At 35.0% G+C, this 19,455-nt stretch overlaps 1 protein-coding gene across 1 annotated transcript in view; it reads left to right on the forward strand.

Moving 5' to 3' along the window:
- The window catches only part of LOC115219919, a 190,600-nt gene continuing 171,145 nt past the window's right edge, over positions 1-19,455 (forward strand). The window contains exons 1-4 of the mRNA XM_029790226.2: positions 1-252; positions 12,785-12,892; positions 15,650-15,725; positions 18,938-18,989. Of these exons, the coding sequence (XP_029646086.1) occupies positions 216-252; positions 12,785-12,892; positions 15,650-15,725; positions 18,938-18,989 (273 nt within the window). The 5' untranslated portion in view covers positions 1-215. The remainder of the gene's footprint in view (positions 253-12,784; positions 12,893-15,649; positions 15,726-18,937; positions 18,990-19,455) is intronic.

Raw genomic sequence — 19,455 nt, forward strand, 5'->3', positions numbered from 1 at the left:
CTACTCTAACGGAGGAAAATCAACAAGCGGATAAACGACGAATGATAAAAAGAGGTTTTGCCATCCAACTTGTGTAACTACTTTTAAACTGATTATTTGTTTGAAGCAACAATTAACAGGGGAATTAGTAAAGCTAAACGACCTCTTTCTATTGTTGCTATGTGTTCCGCTTGCACTTATCGTAAAGAGTTGGTGTTGAAAGTCCCACTTCGCAAATGTCTGTGAGCGATCCACTACTAAAACAACTGAAAGGTAAATCCTTTAAATTACTGCTTTGTTTATTATTTGCGTCCAGGTGAGAGACTTCTACAATGAAATACACAACATTTACATAAAAGCTTCGATTCACATTTTTTGTCTAAAAATTCATCTTTAATTTACTTCAATAGAATAAAACTGAGCGCAAAATGCAATTATTTTTACCGAGATAAAATTACACGATTCAGGTAAATTTTTATTGGCAGTAAATGGAAAAAATAGTTATTTTTTGACAAGGCTCTTGTATTCATTTGCAAGAGCGTCCGCTGATTCTATATTTTTTTTTGTTAGTATATTTGCATATCGACACATTTTTCTGAAAGAATTGTACACTAACATCTCTGCTTTTTTGAAAACCATTCGACTTAATATTGTCACACCTTCTCCTAAGGTGTGTCGTTTTGAGTAGATCATTTTCGATCTTTGTTTAGGCTTCTACCTTTTGTTTAATTGTAGTTCGTTTAGATGTCTGCTTATCTGACATTCCCTTTATGTGCGAAGTTAATAAAATGCTTAAGAGACTCGAACCTATTTAACTTCTTTTATCTTTTATTTGAGACTAATGCAATGTGAGAGTATCTACTTGATCGTTCAACCTGCAAGAATTAGAAACTAAATTTCCTTTCGCATCACACCCTGCTGTGTTAAAAAGAAGAATGAACATTGCCTAATGTAGTCCAAAGTACACTGTGGGGGAAAAACAAACACACCGGATTGTCAAGTCGAAATACTTGTGATTGTAGGTCTGTTTGATCAGGGCTAACCTGGGGATGAACCTGAAAACAACCGAGATAATATAAACCTAATTATTTTTCTCTTTCCTCTGGATTTGATACACTGGGTGGGATTCACCAACTTATTTAAGCGAACTGACTAAAAAAACAGAACAAAACAAAAAACAATTCCAGAAACCATAATGAATGTGAAATTAGTATTTCGGTAACTATACAAACTAGGATTTAACACCACTAGCCGGGTATTTAGTAACCCAAATTGACAGATAGATAATCACAGCTCCTTAAGTTAAGTATAGTTTAACACATTAATTTAATATGTATAATTTGTTGTGTGACATACATAAATTTTCGGTTGGCTTCACACCGAACAGAAATTAGAACGTTATTAACATTCGGATATATAATTATAGTCTGACATATATACACATGCTCACGCTATAACGCGTCATATTTAATAGTGAATAGTGTCAACAGCAAAAGTGCTAGACCACGGTATCTTCACTGTTTACTGAAAGCAGCGCACATGTCATTATTGTTGAACGAATTGTTGGCTCTTCACATCGCTTGCTTGTTTTGAAATCTTCACATTTGACCTCCCGTTTGATTTGATATATTTGTCGGCGTTTTGGTCAACTTATCAACTGAGTTTTTTTCTCTTTCTCTTCTTTTCTTCATTCAGTAAGGATAGAACAAAGTTAGGGAAAACAATTTCGAAAGGCAGGGATTCTTTTCTTTTCTTTCTTTTACTTGTTTCAGTCATTTGACTGCGGCCATGCTGGAGCACCGCCTTTAGTCGAGCAAATCGACCCCGGGACTTATTCTTTGTAAGCCCAGTACTTATTTTATCGGTCTCTTTTTGCCGACAATCTAACATTGTTCGCATATACGCAAGTCCATTAAATAATTTTGATTCTTAATCGAATAAATATACATTTTACTGCTCTAACATCGCTCATACCCTTCGGTTACTGTTATTTAACGCTTGGTCAATCCTTATCAAGCAAACCAATGATCAAAACCATTCCGGTCGTGACCCATCCTCTTTTTTTTTTTGAGTATCTCAGACAACATTGTTCAATTTGTCTTTCCTTTCTTTTAAGATGATAGATACGATTTTAGGGAGATTTGACTGCTTTTACTAGCAGGTCGAAGTTCCTTCAGTGTTATTTGGAGATAAAACAAGTTGTTTATTGAATAAAACATTTTAGCATACCATATTACTCTATATAATAAATACCAGCTATACACTTAAGTGGGTTCATTATACTAATCTTACAAACTCATGAAAAGCAAAAATGCCTTCTGTGTAATCAAAAAGAAATTATATCTATTTTATGTTTTAATAATTGATGTGACTCTTATTAGATTTTAGACTATAGAGCAATGATTTTCAACCTTTTGTGATTGATTTCACCCTAAATAAGGGACAGAAAGTATTACAGCTTACCACCAACTTTCTAAAAGTTATATTATAAATAAAAATTGTTTTAAAACAGATACATTGTATTTTCCACAAAGGATTACACAATCACCTGTGTGGAATATTAAAGAACAGTTGAGTTTTCTAAATATTTGGACATTTTCCAGTTTGTCTGAAAAACTTATAGCACACCTGCAGATCATATATTGGAATATAAGTGTGCTGGTTGAAAACATCAGCAACAGTCCAGTGATTCTCAAACTTATTTTGGCACAGAATCAACATCATTATTTTAATGTCCACTTTTCCTTGCCTTGATGAGTCAGACAGACTTCACTGAGGCAGATTTTCTATATTTACATGACCATCCTGTTGCCAATCTTCACTTGTTTCCAGGCAAGGTAATATTTCCTCATGAATGGAAAATTGGAAACAAAACAATGCTTATTTACAACCATCATATATATAAGGACTATCTTATGTGTGTGTATATATATATATATATATATATATAATGGGTTTCTTTCATTTTCCATCAACCACAGTGGTTCTCAACCATTTTTTATCTATGAACCCCATTCATTCCTGTTTTACTTGGGTAGGCCCTCATAGCCATGCAATGTTTAAAAAATCCTATTATATTTTTATGATTAAATATTTTTTAAAATTGTTAAAATATTTTGTGTATTGTATAAGTATAAACTATTTATTGTGCATAAATTTTAACAACAAAATCTTATATGAACCCCCTTCCAAGGACCATATGGACCCTTGTTGAAAATCACTGATCTACCAAATCCTCTCACAAGGCTTTGGTTGGCTTGAGGCTATAGTAGAAAGAACTTGTCCAAGGTGCTGCACAGTGGGACTGAACCTGAAACCACATAACCCATACCTATACTTAAGGGACAATACCCACCAGCCCAATATAATAAGACATTGCATTAAATAAAGATTGTGTTAGAGAGAGAGAATAAATTCTCTTTCATAGAAAATGAGAACATATTACTTATTTTGAAAATGGTGGATACCAGTTTTATAAACTACTTTTTTTATTTTATTAAATTTTATAAAATGACTCCTTAACTTGCAAAACCCCAGTGTTTCTAAAAATAACTGTGTTAGAGTGTCTTGTAGCTGTGTACACACTTATCAGACGGAATGCTTCATATAACTGTCAGGGAAAATAATTGCTTTTTGTATATGAAGTTATAACTGGAGGAGAAGGGGAAGAGCAATTAACACTTTTATTGTGAGGAATGTAGTATAAATGAAAATAAGGACATACTATTCATTGATAATGTCAGTGTTAATAATAAATGTCAGTTAGAAATGTCTAAAGCTTTAAGTTCATTCTTTGTATTATAATTTCAGGAAAAACATTTAATGTTTTATTATTGTAGTTTTTACAGAATTATCAGAAATATGTATGAGAAATTTCTTTGATTGTTATTGGTAGTAGACTAATGACTGTCTCATTTGAGGACAGTTGTCTTACATCTGCTAAATACTGCAGATATAAATACTAAACTCCTAGTCTATCGATTATGAAAGGATATATTTTTATATCTTTGTTTATACTACATATGTTCTGTTGATTTGCATTCATATCATCATCATCATTGTTTAACGTCAGCTTTCCATGCTAGCATGGGTTGGATGATTTGACTGAGGACTGGCAAACCAGATGGCTGCACCAGGCTCCAATCTGATCTGGCAGAGTTTCTACAGTTGGATGCCCTTCCTAATGCTAACCACTCAGAGAATGTAGTGGGTGCTTTTACATGCCACCGGCAAGAGGGCCAGTCAGTCAGTACTGGCAATTGCCACGCTCAAAATGGTGTATTTTACGTACCACCTGCACAGGAGCCAGTCCAGCGGTACTGGTAACGACCTCACTCAAATGTTTTTTCATGTGTCACCAGCATAAGTGTCAGTAAGGTGACTCTGGTAACGATCACGCTCGAATGGTGCTTTTTACGTGCTACCGGCATGGAGGCCAGTCAGCTGCTCCGGCAACAATCATGCTCGGATGGTGCTCTTAGCGCTCCACTAGCACGGATGCCAGTCATCGAATTTGATTTCGATTTTGATTTCACTTACCTCAACAGGTCTTCGCAAGCAGAGTTCAGTGTCCAATGAAGGAAAGGTATGCATAAGTGGGCTGGTTACACCCCTGGCATAGGCCACGGGTTATGGTCTCACTTGGCTTGCCAAGTCTTCTCAAGCACAGCACATTTCCAAAGGTCTCGGTCATTAGTCATTTCCTTGGTGAGGCCTAAAGTTCGAAGGTCATGCTTCACCACCTCATCCCAGGTCTTCCTGGGTCTACCTCTCCCGCAGGTTCCCTCAACCTAGGGTGTAGCACATTTTCACACAGCTATCCTCATCCATTCTCGCCACATGACCATACCAGTGCAGTTGTCTCTCTTGCACACTACATCTGATGCTTCTTAGGTCCAACTTTTCTCTCAAGATATTTACACTCTGTTGAGTATGCACACTGACATTACACATCCATCGTAGCATACTGACTTCATTCCTTGCAAGCTTATGCATGTCCTCAGCAGTCATGGCCCATGTTTCACTGCCATGTAGCATGGCTGTTTGTACACATGCATCAGACAGTCTACCTTTTACTCTGAGCAAGAGGCCCTTTGTCACCAGCAGAGGTAACAGCTCTCTGAACTTTGCCCAGGCTATTCTTCTTCTAGCAGCTACACTTTCAGTGCACCCTCCTCTGCTACTGACTTGGTCACCTAGGTAACAGAAGCTATCAACTACTTCTAGTTTTTCTCCCTGGAATGTGGTGGAAGTTGTTCTCTGCACATTTTCAGTATTTATTGCTCCTACAAAAACTATCTTCCCAGTTAGCCTTCCTATGATATTGCTGCACCTCTTATGTGTCCATAATTTACACTGGGTACATCTTATAGAGTTTCTACCTACACTTTTTCTACAGGGCCATCTACTGAAGAGATTTGTGGTTTGTCTGCCTTCATACTATGTTGACTCTAAGGCCCTTTGATTCTAATCCTTGTTTCAACACCTGAAACTTCTCTAGTTCTGATAGTGACTCTGCAATTAGAGCAAGGTCATCAGCATAGAGGAGCTCCCAGGGGCATCCTGTCTTGAATTCCTCTGTTATTGCTTGGAGGACTATGATAAATAGGAGGAGGCTGAGGACTGAACCTTGGTGGATCCCTACCTCTACTCTGAATTCTTCACTTTACTCATTGCCAACCCTCACCTTACTGACAGCGTCCCTGTACATGGTTTGCACAGCTCTCACTAACCATTCATCTATCCCTAGTTTCCTTATTGACCACCAGATAAGGGATTGGGGGACCCTGTCAAAGGTTTTCTCCATGTCAACGAAAGCCAGGTGCAGAGGTTTATCTTTGGCTAGGTATTTCTCCTGCAGCTGTCTTACCAGAAATATAGCATCAGTGGTGCTTTTCCCTGGCATGAACACAAACTGCATCTCATCTAAACTGACTCTCTCCCTAATTAGTTGGGCTATGACCCTCTCCGTGACCTTCATTACCTGATCCAACAACTTGATACCTCTGTAATTATTTTTCTCTGAAGCATCACCTTTACCTTGGTAGGAGTTGACTATGGTGCTGCTACACCAGTAATTGGGTATGATTCCTTCGTGTATCACCTGGTTAACTATATGGGTGACTAAGCTATAGCCGACGCTGCCAGATATTTTTAGCATCTCTGCAGTAATTCCTGATGAGTCGGAGGATTTTCCTGTCTTCATACTCTTAATTGCTTTATCTACCAAGGTACTGTCAACTCAGATAGCTGGTCCCTCTGTTGGGTTGATATTTGACAGACTCTCTTTCTCCCTTCATTTTCTTTATTGAGCAACCTTTCTTAGTGGCCGTCAGCAGGTTGTCCCGTAGAAATCTCCAGTTGTCTTCTACATTGTGTGAAGCTATATCCCCTTCTATTTTGTCAAAGGCTTTGAGTAATATGTCTCTAAATCTCTGTCCATTTGCAGGATCTTTAAGCTTCCAGACCCTTCTCCTCCATGCTGGTCATCTTCTGGGCATCCACTTAGCCCTGATCCTGAAGTCACTAACTACCAGTCTATGTTGTGGGGTACATTCTTCATCTGGGAAGGTTTTGGCATTTATAAGCACCCGTCTTTCCCTTTTTCTACAGGGATGTAGTTACTTTGGCTAGTGTGTCTGCCAGAATGGTAGGTGACTAGGTGACTGGCAGGTTTCCCGAAGTTAGTATTGCAAACCATGTCATTTGCATCACAGAAGTCCAGCAGCCTGGTTCCCTCCTCATTGTGGGAACCAAAACCGTAGCCTCCATGTACGCCATGGAAGCCCCTGTATGTTGTCCAACACATCCATTGAAGTCACTAACCAGAAAGAGTAGGTCCCTGTCATTCGTCAACGAGATAGTCTGCAAGAGGGTGTCATAGAATTGGTCTTTCTGTCCATCAGGTAGTCCTGGCTGAGGGGCGTAGGCCGAGATAATGGTTACTAACCCATGATGAAGCACTAATGTAATCTTAAGTATTCTGTCGCATACTCTGACTACCTCGATTACCTTATCCACTCATTTCTCCACAAGAAGTATACTCACGCTCCTAACCCCATCAGTGTTCCCTGCCCAGAAAATCTTCTACCTGTGTCCTTTGCCTGTGAGGAACCTAGTGGAACTTCCTCTCCACCTTACTTCTTGGAGGCAGCACATATCAACACATCTCTGTTCAAGCATCTCAACAATCTCACCAGACCTCTTTCAGTGTGCCAACCCTGAGGGTGTGGCAGGTATGGGCCCGTGAGACCCTGAGACAGGGGACAGCAGCGTCATGTACCAGAAAAGAAAGCTTGCATTTGGCAGAATTCATAAACAAACAATAGCCTTCAATTCAACCTGCATACACTACACTATCATATTTTTGCATTATATGATCACCACCTTACATAGGAGATAAACTCGAAGTTGGGGTGGGGATGGCGTAAAGCCTTTAGAAGTGTTCATGGGAGACAACCAAAGGATGACAGAGGATAGTAACTTCCAGCACAGGTGGAGGGGTGGGAGAGCGGGCATACTGTGAACTAGCAAATTTAGACGAGAGCATCTTCTGGATACATATTCCTTTGGCAGAGGTAAAAAAAAAATCAAGTAGGAGAATCCAAGTGCATGCACTAGTTTATATAGGGTGGTGATGGTGGAGGAAGTCTTGGTGAAGCGAGTGGTAATCGAAAGGGAGAGAGAGAGAGAGAGACAAAGACAGACAGGGTGAGGCAGAGAGAAAGAGTGTGGGTAGTGGTCATAACACAAGGGAGAAAAATATTCTTTTGGGATTTGTGTAGCACAACTTAATGAGACAGCAAATGTTGATAATAGTAAAATAGAATTGAAAAATCTGAGAGATTTCGGTCAGCCAATCTAAGACAAAATTAGAGAAATAAGTGACTGTGTGATAAACTTTAATAGATGAATGAATGAATATGTTGCGGTTAAGGAAATGCGTGAACTAAGGTTATCTTAAGGCAACAACAAGGAAGATGAAACTATTGAAACTATATTTACATGTTGACATGGTAACGAAATAGACAGAATAATGAAAAGAACTAATAAGGGGTTTATGATCTGTGCAGAAATAGAAGAGTAGATGAACAAGGTTGAAAAGACAAAACTTCTTATCTGAGCATCTTCTGAGATTCGTATTCTTCGGCTGTCTCTGTCTCTCACATAAACACACATATTTGTTATAGATATATATTATACATTTTTTGGTAAGAAACTTGCTTCCCAACCACATGGTTCCAGGTTCAGTCCCACTGCATGGCACATTGGGCGTCTTCTACTATAGCCTCAGGCAGATCAAAGTCTTGTGAGTGGATTTGATAGACAGAAACTGAAAGAAGTCCATCATGTATGTGTATATATATATATATATATATATGCATTTGTGTCTGTGTTTGTCCCCCCACTAATGTTGGTGTGTTTACGTCCCTGTAACTTAGCGGTTTGGCAAAAGTAAGCAATAGAATAAGTACTAGGCTTACTAGTGCTCAGTAAGTCTTGGGATTGATTTGTTTGACTAAAGGCGGTGCTCCAGCATGACCACAATCAAATGAATGAAACAAGTAAAAGAATTACATATTTTGTATATCATTACATATATATGTATGTTATACATACATTTGTATATGTATAAATATACACTTACACTAATATACACACATGTACACACACTCATGCCAACAAAAAAATTTTTTTTGTGAAACAATTTTGACCTGAGGTAGGGTTTTTTTGACACACACAGTTGGAAAATGACATCCATTTATTACCATCATGTCAAGATTTTAAGATAATGGATTCATAGTATTTCATTGTTTTTTCAATAAAACAGCTTATGAGGAACAAGGTGGAACATACTAACATACATAGAAATTAGTTTTTCTTCAAAATCAGATTGTTTTTTTAAAAATTCTAGTAAAAAGCTAGTAAAAATCTTAAAATTTCTACAGACAGATTACATCATTGTTTATGCCTAATTTCCCAGGATTTTGAATTTAGATAATTTTCTTGAGTGCTAAACCTCAGAAAGATCATGAGCCAAGTTCTAGCAGTAGTCCACCATCATATGCAAGTCCTATCGACCTTGATACCTTTGTTCCTTTGATTTTATGTCCTGATGGAAATGTTTGCCCTGTTTGTCACTTGTGTTACTAAGATTTTCAGGTTATTTATCAAGGTGACTGTGGATATAGTGCAAATTTGCTCCTAACTTTTGAAAGTTTTCCAGCATGTTACTGGCTATTTTTGGCATTGTTAATTACTTGCTTGTTACCCAGAAAGTCATTTGCAACTGTTACAAATGAATTCCATGTTAATGTTTAAATGCAATTCATTGAATTTTACAAAGTTCCCATCTTTCATCAGTTTTCTGGTTTGAGGCCATCAAATACTCCAGCTTTTATCTTTTCCTTGTTCAGACTGGGAAATGTGCTGCAGATGTAGTGAAAACATGTTAAAGCTCTTTATCCAGAGCTTTAACAAACTGGTTCATAATGCCAAGTTTGATATAGAGTAGAGGTACGATGATTGTTCCTGGCTCTTCAACCACATTAAAAGACTTAGAAACTAATGTTCACTACAACCCTTCTTTGATCACCCAATGTTTTTCCATGGCTCTGCTATTCCACATACATTGGATATTTGGTGTATCCACTTTGTTGCCTCAAGAGAAAATTGACCATGTATACCTATTTCTTTATTACCCACAAGGGGCTAAACACAGAGGGGACAAACAAGGACAGACATAGGTATTAAGTCGATTACATCGACCCCAGTGCGTAACTGGTACTTGATTTATCGACCCCGAAAGGATGAAAGGCAAAGTCGACCTCGGCGGAATTCGAACTCACAACGTAACGCAGACGAAATACTGCTAAGCATTTCGCCCGGCGTGCTAACGTTTCTGCCAGCTCGCCGCCCTAAAGTCCATGTATACCACCCACTAGTCATTGGTGGGTTGGGGTATTTTGAAATCTAGACACGATGATAAAAAATGGATACCATTTTTGGATTCAGCAGATAAAAAAAAACCTTGAAATCAGTTAAAAAATGTCCTGACAACAAAATACCTTTTGGATTGTGTAATGTATCAATTCAATTTGGCTATTAACCTTGTAGTTTGCTTTAGAAAGCCTGTCTATGGGTTTTAGCTATCAGATATGATTTTACAGTGAAAACGGATTGTATTTCTGAAGATGCATCTGGAAATCCATGAATATCTGTAGAATATATTTAAAAATATTAACAAAAAGAGAATGGATTGAGCAATATGTTTTATTGCATAATACTATAATTGTTTCATTGTCACTTTGCCACCAGATCATGGGCAAAATATTGTATAATATATGAAATAATACATCATATTGGTATTATTGGTAAAATATCATGAAGTAAGTTTACTCTGAAATGTTAATATGAATCAAATGAAACAAGTTTTGTGTAAATCGGTAAAAAGTAGTTTTCAAGCTATTAGAGAATTTCAGGGTATAAATACCCCAAATGGTGCATAATGGAAAAATGTTCTGAAAATAATCTTCATCCTGAAAGGGAAGAAATTCTTATCTTTCTATCAGACAATGAGTTGACAATGACAAAAAAAAAAAAAAACCGACTTTTTTTTTACAATTTCTATTTTTGTTTTTGTTAAAGACAATATTTTAATCATTTACAAATATTTTTAAATGAATGTCATTTCAAAAACGTAAACTGTCTGTACAGTATGTATATTTTAGCTTTCTTTAAACAATGTTTTAATGTTTTTTAAAATTATTTTCAAATGAATACCATTACAAAAAAATGTTTTTGTCATATTTAAAAAATATTCTGAAGTGAAAATGACTTTAAAAATATGGTAGATATTTCATAAAAGTCCCATTCATAAGCTCAATGAGAAATAGTTTTTTTTCGAGTGCATTTAATGTATCTCCCCTCCAAAGATTTGGATTCTACTTCTATCACGCTTTGCTACCACGTAACAACTATTTGCGATAAAGGACCTGAAATACCTGTTATGTGGTAGCAGGGCATGCCAGAAATAGCAGCCAGATCTTTCCAACCCATGAAACAAAGCTGTTGCTGGGAAACTCAAAGTTTCCTGGTGACCTAGTGGGTCATTGGTAGTCTACTATATATATATTTATAGGTGTTTATTTGTTCTAGAAGGAAAAAATATTGTTATATTTATTGATTAGTTTTCCACAATATAAACCAGCATTTATTTGCTTCTATATTCCTATATATTACATTTTTTGTGTGTAGCTTAGTGTAGCAATGTTTAAATGATTATGTTCATGAAAGAGAGCTTAGAATTTACTTCAGACATGATACACACATCTGTTGCTCAGCTTATTTAAGCTACATTGAATGAATTTTATTCACAATTATAGAGTTCAGTGTGCATGTGTGTGTGAGTGTGTGTGTGTGTGTGTGTGTGTGTGTGTGTGTGTGTGCATTCTCCTCTGTTTTCAATTATTTGAAGTCTTCCTGTAAAGAAGGAACTGTTTTCTGACGAAGACACAAAGCTCCATCAGGGGAATGTAGATAACAACAACAATGTCAAATTTTGAACTTGAGAACAGTCTTCAATATTTTTATTGTTCCACTTACAAATTATATTTGTAATGTGTGTGATAAGTTGGTTGATTTCTTTTTCTGGAAACACTATCCTATCCAGATTGTTACTTTGGCCTTTACTCACAAAATCAACTGTACCAATTATATTATTGGTATAGATGTAAATATATCATCTGGATATTGAAGCAGTTGTCCACAGTTACCCTTTTTCCTTTTTGATCTTCAAAGAGGACACTCAAACATGCACACATATATCTACACACACATATATATATGGATATATAGAAGTATATATATGTATGTATATATATATGTTTGTATATATAGAAGTATATATATATGTATGTATGTATATATATATGTCTTTATATAAGTATATATATGTATATATTTATGTATGTATATATATATATATATATGTCTTTATATAAGTATATATATGTATATATTTATATATGTATGTATATATGCATATATATATGTATGTATATATGTATATATGCATATATATATGTATGTATATATATATATATATGTATATATGTATATATGCATATATATATGTATGTATATATATATATATATATATATGTATATATGTATATATGCATATATATATGTATGTATATATTTATATATATATATGTATATATGCATATGTATGTATATATGTATATATGCATATATATATAGAGATATATGTATATATGCATATATATATATGTATATATGCATATATATATATATGTATATATGCATATATATATATATGTATATATGCATATATATATGTATGTATATATATATATATGCATATATATATATGCATATATATATATATGCATATATATTATGCATATATATATATATATATATGTATATTATATATATATAATATATATATATTATATATATATATATGTATGTATATATATAGCATATATATATATGCATATATATATATATATATGCATATATATATATGCATATATATATATATATGCATATATATATATGCATATATATATATATATATGCATATATATATATGCATATATATATATATATATATATATATATATATATATGTATGTATATATATGTATATATATGTATATTCATCTGAATGCTAAAAGGTTAGGAATTGTGAATAGATGAGGTTAATAGTTTCCAGATATGTTTGCATGAAATACATTAACTTGAGATAATATTCTTAATATTCTCTTTATCTTAGCATTGATCTTGGAATTCCGTTTGTCTGAAGTTGCTGTCAATGACAAGAACGAAAAACTCCAAACTTTATGTGACATTATAGAAAAGATTTTCCGGAAAGGATTAAAGCGTAAGTATCTTTATTTTCTAATTGTTTGTCATTAGATGAGGCCATGCTGGGGCACTGCTTTGAAGGTTTTCTTTTTGGTAGTCAAATGAATTGACCCTAGTATTTATCTTTTAAAACCTGGTACTTATGCTCACCATCAGGCATCTACCATACACTGAACATCTTGCATGCCTAGGCATGGATACATTAAAGCTCCAACGTCTGGCAACTGACTTCATAGATCTTTTTGAATTTCATATGTGTAACACTTGTGGACATGCTTACAAAATCAAAAAACAACACAACACCCATGTCTTTTGGAAATGTTTTTTCACACTCAGAATGAGCTACCTTCATTGCTTGTTTGCTTTTGAGACACTATATCCTTCAAAACTTCCATGCTTCCTGAAATTCGCCAACCCAACACCTGATGCACCCCTCTCACCTTTTTTTTAAAAAAAATGACTTTCACTGTACATTTTCTGTGCATATTCTGTGTACTGTTCATGCACTTTTGGCTACTTTTTCTGATGAGTTGTAGTGTATCCCTCCCATTTAAAAGATTTAAAATAAATAGATTTAATTCAATTGACAATCTAAGGGATGCAAATTGTTCCATACTGAGTTACCACCCCTTCCATCAGAAATAATTTAGTCTATTATAACCTTTGTTTTCAAATTAGGTATTTTTCATTCTCGCTCCGGTCTTTATGAAGCTACTTTTTCTGAACAACATTGGGGATAGCTGAGGCAATAACTATAATCCAAATTACTTGGAAATAGCAGGACATTTACCTCATGGCACTTTTAATTTTTGTTACTAACAATATATTCTCTGTGTGTGTGTGTGCATGCACATATATATATATATATATATATATGTATCACACTTAGTCTATATGCACAATTGATAGTCCAGTTACTATGGTGACCCTCTGATATTTATTGTTTTTAAAATAGCATACTCCATAAGATGTTATCTCAGAATGAATACAGGATTTTTATTTAATACTGCCTCAATTGCATACCGTGGATTTTATTCAGTTAGGTGGCTATTTGCAACATCAGTTAATGTTTTATTTACTGCTTCCTATATTGATGGTGACAAATTCTCATTCAAGCCTGTGGCTGACTGTGAATACATGTCATTGGAAAGGCCTGAAAAGTTAAAAATTCATCTGACATTCTGGTTGGTCACTGCCAGGGTGATTTTTCATCTTCTTCCAATATTTATTGTAGTTTTAACACAACATGTCCATAAGAGGTATAATTTCAGGATGAATGCCATAGCAACTGGCCTATCAACAGTATGTGTGTGAGTATATATATATATTGTGATACACAGATGGCCATTTTAATTTAATATTGACTTAATTTTGTATACTGAATATATATCTATCTATATATATATATAATTAAAAGGGCAACCTGTTGCCTGCCCTTTTAATTATATTTACTATATACACTGAACTCTACAGAAGTTCCTGATGCTAAAAGTCATATTTACATACCAAAATTTACCGGTAAATAATTGTTGGTTGTCTAAAAAACCACGGAAAAATTATTTACCCTTTTTATTATATATATATACATATATATAAATAATTAGAAAATGGAGAAAAATATAGATTAACCAATACATTGATAGGACCACATCTAAAGCTTGCTTATTAATACAAAGCAAGACATAACAAAGCTTACAGCTGTTTCTGATCAAAATTCTGAGAATGCAGTCTATGCATATATGCGAGAATAAAATTCTTCATTTTCATAGAGCATTCAAGTTAAGGCAACCGATCTTCATCAGAGTGAAAAACAAGAGCATACAATATAAACAAAAGGTAGAAGGAAGAGGTAAGAAAACAAGGTTTAGACAAATAGTCTAAAAGCCTAGTATGTTAAGTGCACATAATTATTTACTATCTGAGCTCAAAGAACGTAGATGATAGAATGAGCTATTAAAGAACTCGGGAATATTGCAATTTATTAACGGGAGGGTGCAATTTTTTTTTATAGTGGGGTCATGGTATTAAAGGAAGAAGGTAACAAGAAGCTCTGTGTAAATAGGATATTAATAGAATTCTTGAAGGTGAAACCAATGTTAAATGGAGTAAACTTGGAGTAACATTTAAAAAATTTGACATGGGTTACTAAACTCGAATGCCCTATGAAGACAAAGAATTTATTCTCACATTTATGTATAGACTGCATTCTGAGAATTTTGATCAGAAACAGCTGTAAGCTTTGTCTTGTTTGTATTAATAAACAAGCTTTAAATGTGGTCCTATCGATGTATTGGTTAATCTATGTTTTTTTCCATTTTCTTATAAAACTTTTGTTCAGCCTATTGTCACCTGCACTTGATGTATGTGGTGTACATGCACATCATTGCCCAGGGATAACACAGGTAACTGATACTGATAGTACATATGGATACTTTATCCCTTAGTTGGTTACTGCAACTGCTAACTCTCTCTCTATATATGTATATACATGCATACACATATGTGTGTTGTGTGAATTCTAGATAAGACACATTGGTTATAGAGTTAAAGGTACTGTCAAATGACTGCTTATAAGTGAATAAGTAAAAATACACAGTAGTTTTCAAGTGGAGAGGAGGATACACTAAATCAACATATCAGGTGAGATGCTTTTATAATGCTTCTTTTTACTTCACATGTTAGAAAGAGACTGTAACAGAGTTTACCTTAAATATGTATATTATATTATCTTATACATTATGTTAATATAATCAATAATGTATTTTCCTTATAGAGAATGGAGGCTGGTTTTCTAAAACAGACTATTGGTGCTGGATATCAAAATCAGTGTATGATGCGGTCAATGACAGGTGAAATACTTAATTTTCCTTTTTGCTTATATTTGCTTATATTTTTCATAGTTTTACTGTATTTTATATTGACTTTTATTTAGTTATATGAGTCTTTGATAAAATTTTATGATTTCTATTCTTAATATTGTGAAATACTAAATGTAGTGGATTAGCAGAATTGGTAGCATGGAAACATGCGGCTTAGTGGTTATAGAGGTTGGACTCATGATCATAAGATTGTAGTTTTGGTTCCTGGACTGGGCGATGAATTATGTTCTTGAAAAAATTTCATTTCATATTGCACCAGTCCACACAGCTAGCAAAATTGAGTAATCCTGTAATGGACTGGCATCCCATCCAGCAAGGAATATATATGTTACAGGGAGCAGGAAACTGGGTCTGTGAGTCTGTATGACTTGGGAAAGAGCTGGAGCACTGGACAAAATGCTTTGTGGTATTTAGTTATGGCTCTTTATGCCTTGGTTTCAAACCCTGCCAAGGTCAACTTCACTTTTCAGGGTTGATGAAATAAAGTACATGTTATGTACTGGAGTTAATATAGTCATCTGTCTCCCATCAAAACTGCTGGCCTTGTGCTCAAATTAGAAACAATATTGGGAAATACATAATGTGAAAGAGTATCTCAATATGTATTTATCTTAGCTATAGTTATATGATAAATTGGACAGCATCATCATCGTTTAACATTTGTTATTTGTTTCCCATGCTGGTATGAGTTGGATAGTTTGACATGATCTGATGAGTCAGAGGATTGCATTAAGCTCTAGTGTCAGTTTTGTATAGTTTCTTATTTCTTTATTGCCCACAAGGGGCTAAACATAGAGGGGACATTAAGTCAATTACATCGACCCCAGTGCGTAACTAGTACTTAATTTATCAACCCAGAAAGGATGAAAGGCAAAGTCAACCTCGGTGGAATTTGAACTCAGAATGCAATGGCAGACGAAAAATACCACTAAATGTTTTGTCCAGCATGCTAACGTTTCTGCCAGCTCGCTGCCTTTTGCAGAATTTGGTATAGTTTCTATGGCTTAATGCCCTTCCAAACACCAACCACTTTACAGTGTGTTTTGGGTGCTTTTGTCATGCTTTCAGCACTAGTTAGGTCAGCAGTTGCCTTGCTGCATGAGAGAAGAAAAGGTAAAAGACTCCTTCAACCAAGTGGAAGGCATATTTTTGAGGGAGATGTGGCTTTTTGCCTGGTGTTGAGAGGCTAAAATATGACAGAGGGAAGAGCACCGGTGTCTTGCTATAGCAGAAAGATAATAAGGTACTTGCATAAACTGAACAAATGAATGCAGATTAGTAGAAACAGCAGCACTTCAAACAAAATGTTGTGCAGTATTTAGTTTCAGCTCTTTGCTTTCAGAATCCAGACTTTTCTGTGGTCAACTTCATCTTTCTCTCATTCTAGAAATTGATAAAATACAACACTTGACAACTGCTGGGGCTGATACAATCAACTGTTACATCTCCTGATGATTTATGGCTTTGTACCTACCGTAAATCCTCGAGTATAATCTGCATTTTTTTCCCAAAATTTAAAGGTCAAAATCCCTAATGCATATTATACACGAGGTTAAAAATGAAAATTATTTTCTAAGCAATGTCCGAGTCTCTATTTGCTGCCCGGTAATGTTTATTCAGATGCATTTTGTGATGTTGGGCGCGAAAATACCTTAAGCTAAACCTCAAAGCAATGAAATCATAAAAGAATCATCCATAACTTGTAGTAAGCAACATTTATTAAACGTTATTACTGTTATTTCTTTATTTTCTGCAAACAAAATGCACAAAAAAGCTACACATTTGCATTATGTTATATATACAATAATAATAAAGGACATTACCATATACAGTTTTACAAACCAAGGACATTATATAGACCTCCTTGACTCAAGTTAGAGAAGGGGTGCGTATTATACACAAAGTTTAGGTTTTTCAGAGGTACAGCCCCCTAAAAATCCCCAGCGTATTATACTCAAGGGCGGACTATACTCGAGGATTTATGGTATGTTAAAAATCAATCTTGTAAAATACATATTTTGCTGTTGGAGTGCTTTGAATACTTTACAGTATTTTAAAATCATGTCACTCAACATTCTGCTCTTTTAAATATAAACTTGTTACCAATCCCAATATCATCATAATCATCATTTAATGTCTGCCTTCCATGCTGGCATGGGTTGGACCAAATATGTCGGAGACATATTCAAACCCATGGAAAAATCACTTACTACATTTCATCATGGAGAAATATTTTCACTTTTGACAAAAAGTCACCAGGTCAGTTCAGTGTGCCCTTTATCCAGAGCAATGGATGCATACATTTTGAAGTAATTATTTTCTCACCAGCATCAAATACTGAGGCAAACCAGATGGCTGCACCAGACTCCAATCTGATCTGGCAGAGTTTCTACAGCTGGATGCCCTTCCTAATGCTAATCACTCTGAGAGTGTAGTGGGTGCTTTTATGTGCCACCGGCACGAGGGCCAGTCAGGCGGTACTGGCAGCGGTGACACTCAAATGGTGCTTTTTATGTGCCACCTGCACAGGAGCCAGTCCAGCAGCACCGGCAACGACCTCATTCGAATGTTTTTTCACATACCACCAGCACAAGTGCCAGTAAGGCGACTTATAAAATCATTAATTAATCCCTTGCAAGCTTTTATTGTAATTTGATAAAATAAATCATTATTTCAATGGTGAACAGCATTTATTCTTAATACATTCCAGCAGATTCAAATGTACTGAGTAAATAACAATTTATTATTGGTTGGCAGGGATCAGTAAGGATCAACAAATGGTTTGTTAGTTGAAATTATAAACAAGGCCGTTTAGTTCACATCATGTCAAAATACCGGTATCACAGAATCCCTTGCTCTATTGAATCAAGCATGTTATGAATACATAATCATCATATTGGAGTTGTTTTCTTGTGACCATGACAACAGCGATTAACATATTTGTGTTCAAATCTAATGAAATGTATTAATAAATGTGTAAGTCCTTGCACAATTTGAGATATAATTACCTGAAATTTATTTATTGGTTTTTCCTCTTTTACAAAGACTTGACCTTAAGCAAAACTGTTATTTTGAAGCACAGCCCCCTCTCCTCAAAAAGTGAGAGCCTTGCCTTGTATTCTACAATAATATTGTTATATGTTAGATTATATTTTACTAACCTGTTGCATGTAATCTTACAGAGTTAACCCAATCTTTGTTATGGTCACCAACATAGTAAATGAATCCAAGAAGGTGAATATATTTTAACACTCTTGTTTGTTTCTTGCTTCTTTTTAATTATTGTTTTATATTTCTCTGCAAGCATGGGTTTGATGGTTTTTGGTTGAAGTAAATGGTCTTACATTAACTTCTGGCTTGAGTGTCACAGTTCAAACTTGAAGAGAACATATGTATATGATGGATTCTCCCGTTGTGAATAACAAATGAGAGTTCAGTAAAATAAAGTGTTAATCATGTTCTCTGGACAAAAATGTGCCTCTTGAGGTCTGCTGGTGCCCTGCAAACCTTTTGGCAAATGGAAGTTGAGGACTCAGTTAGCATGAGTGCTTGTGGGCCATTTATTACGTGTTTTCTTGTGTGTGTGTGTGTTTTGTTGCACTTCATCTATAACTTGTCTTTTATATGAAGGCTAGTTGAAAAATTTAGAATATTTGATCTGCTAGATACAGTGAAGCTTGCTTCTCAACAACATAGAGTT

Source organism: Octopus sinensis, linkage group LG15, assembly GCF_006345805.1.
Source record: "Octopus sinensis linkage group LG15, ASM634580v1, whole genome shotgun sequence".
Lineage (NCBI taxonomy): Eukaryota > Metazoa > Mollusca > Cephalopoda > Octopoda > Octopodidae > Octopus > Octopus sinensis.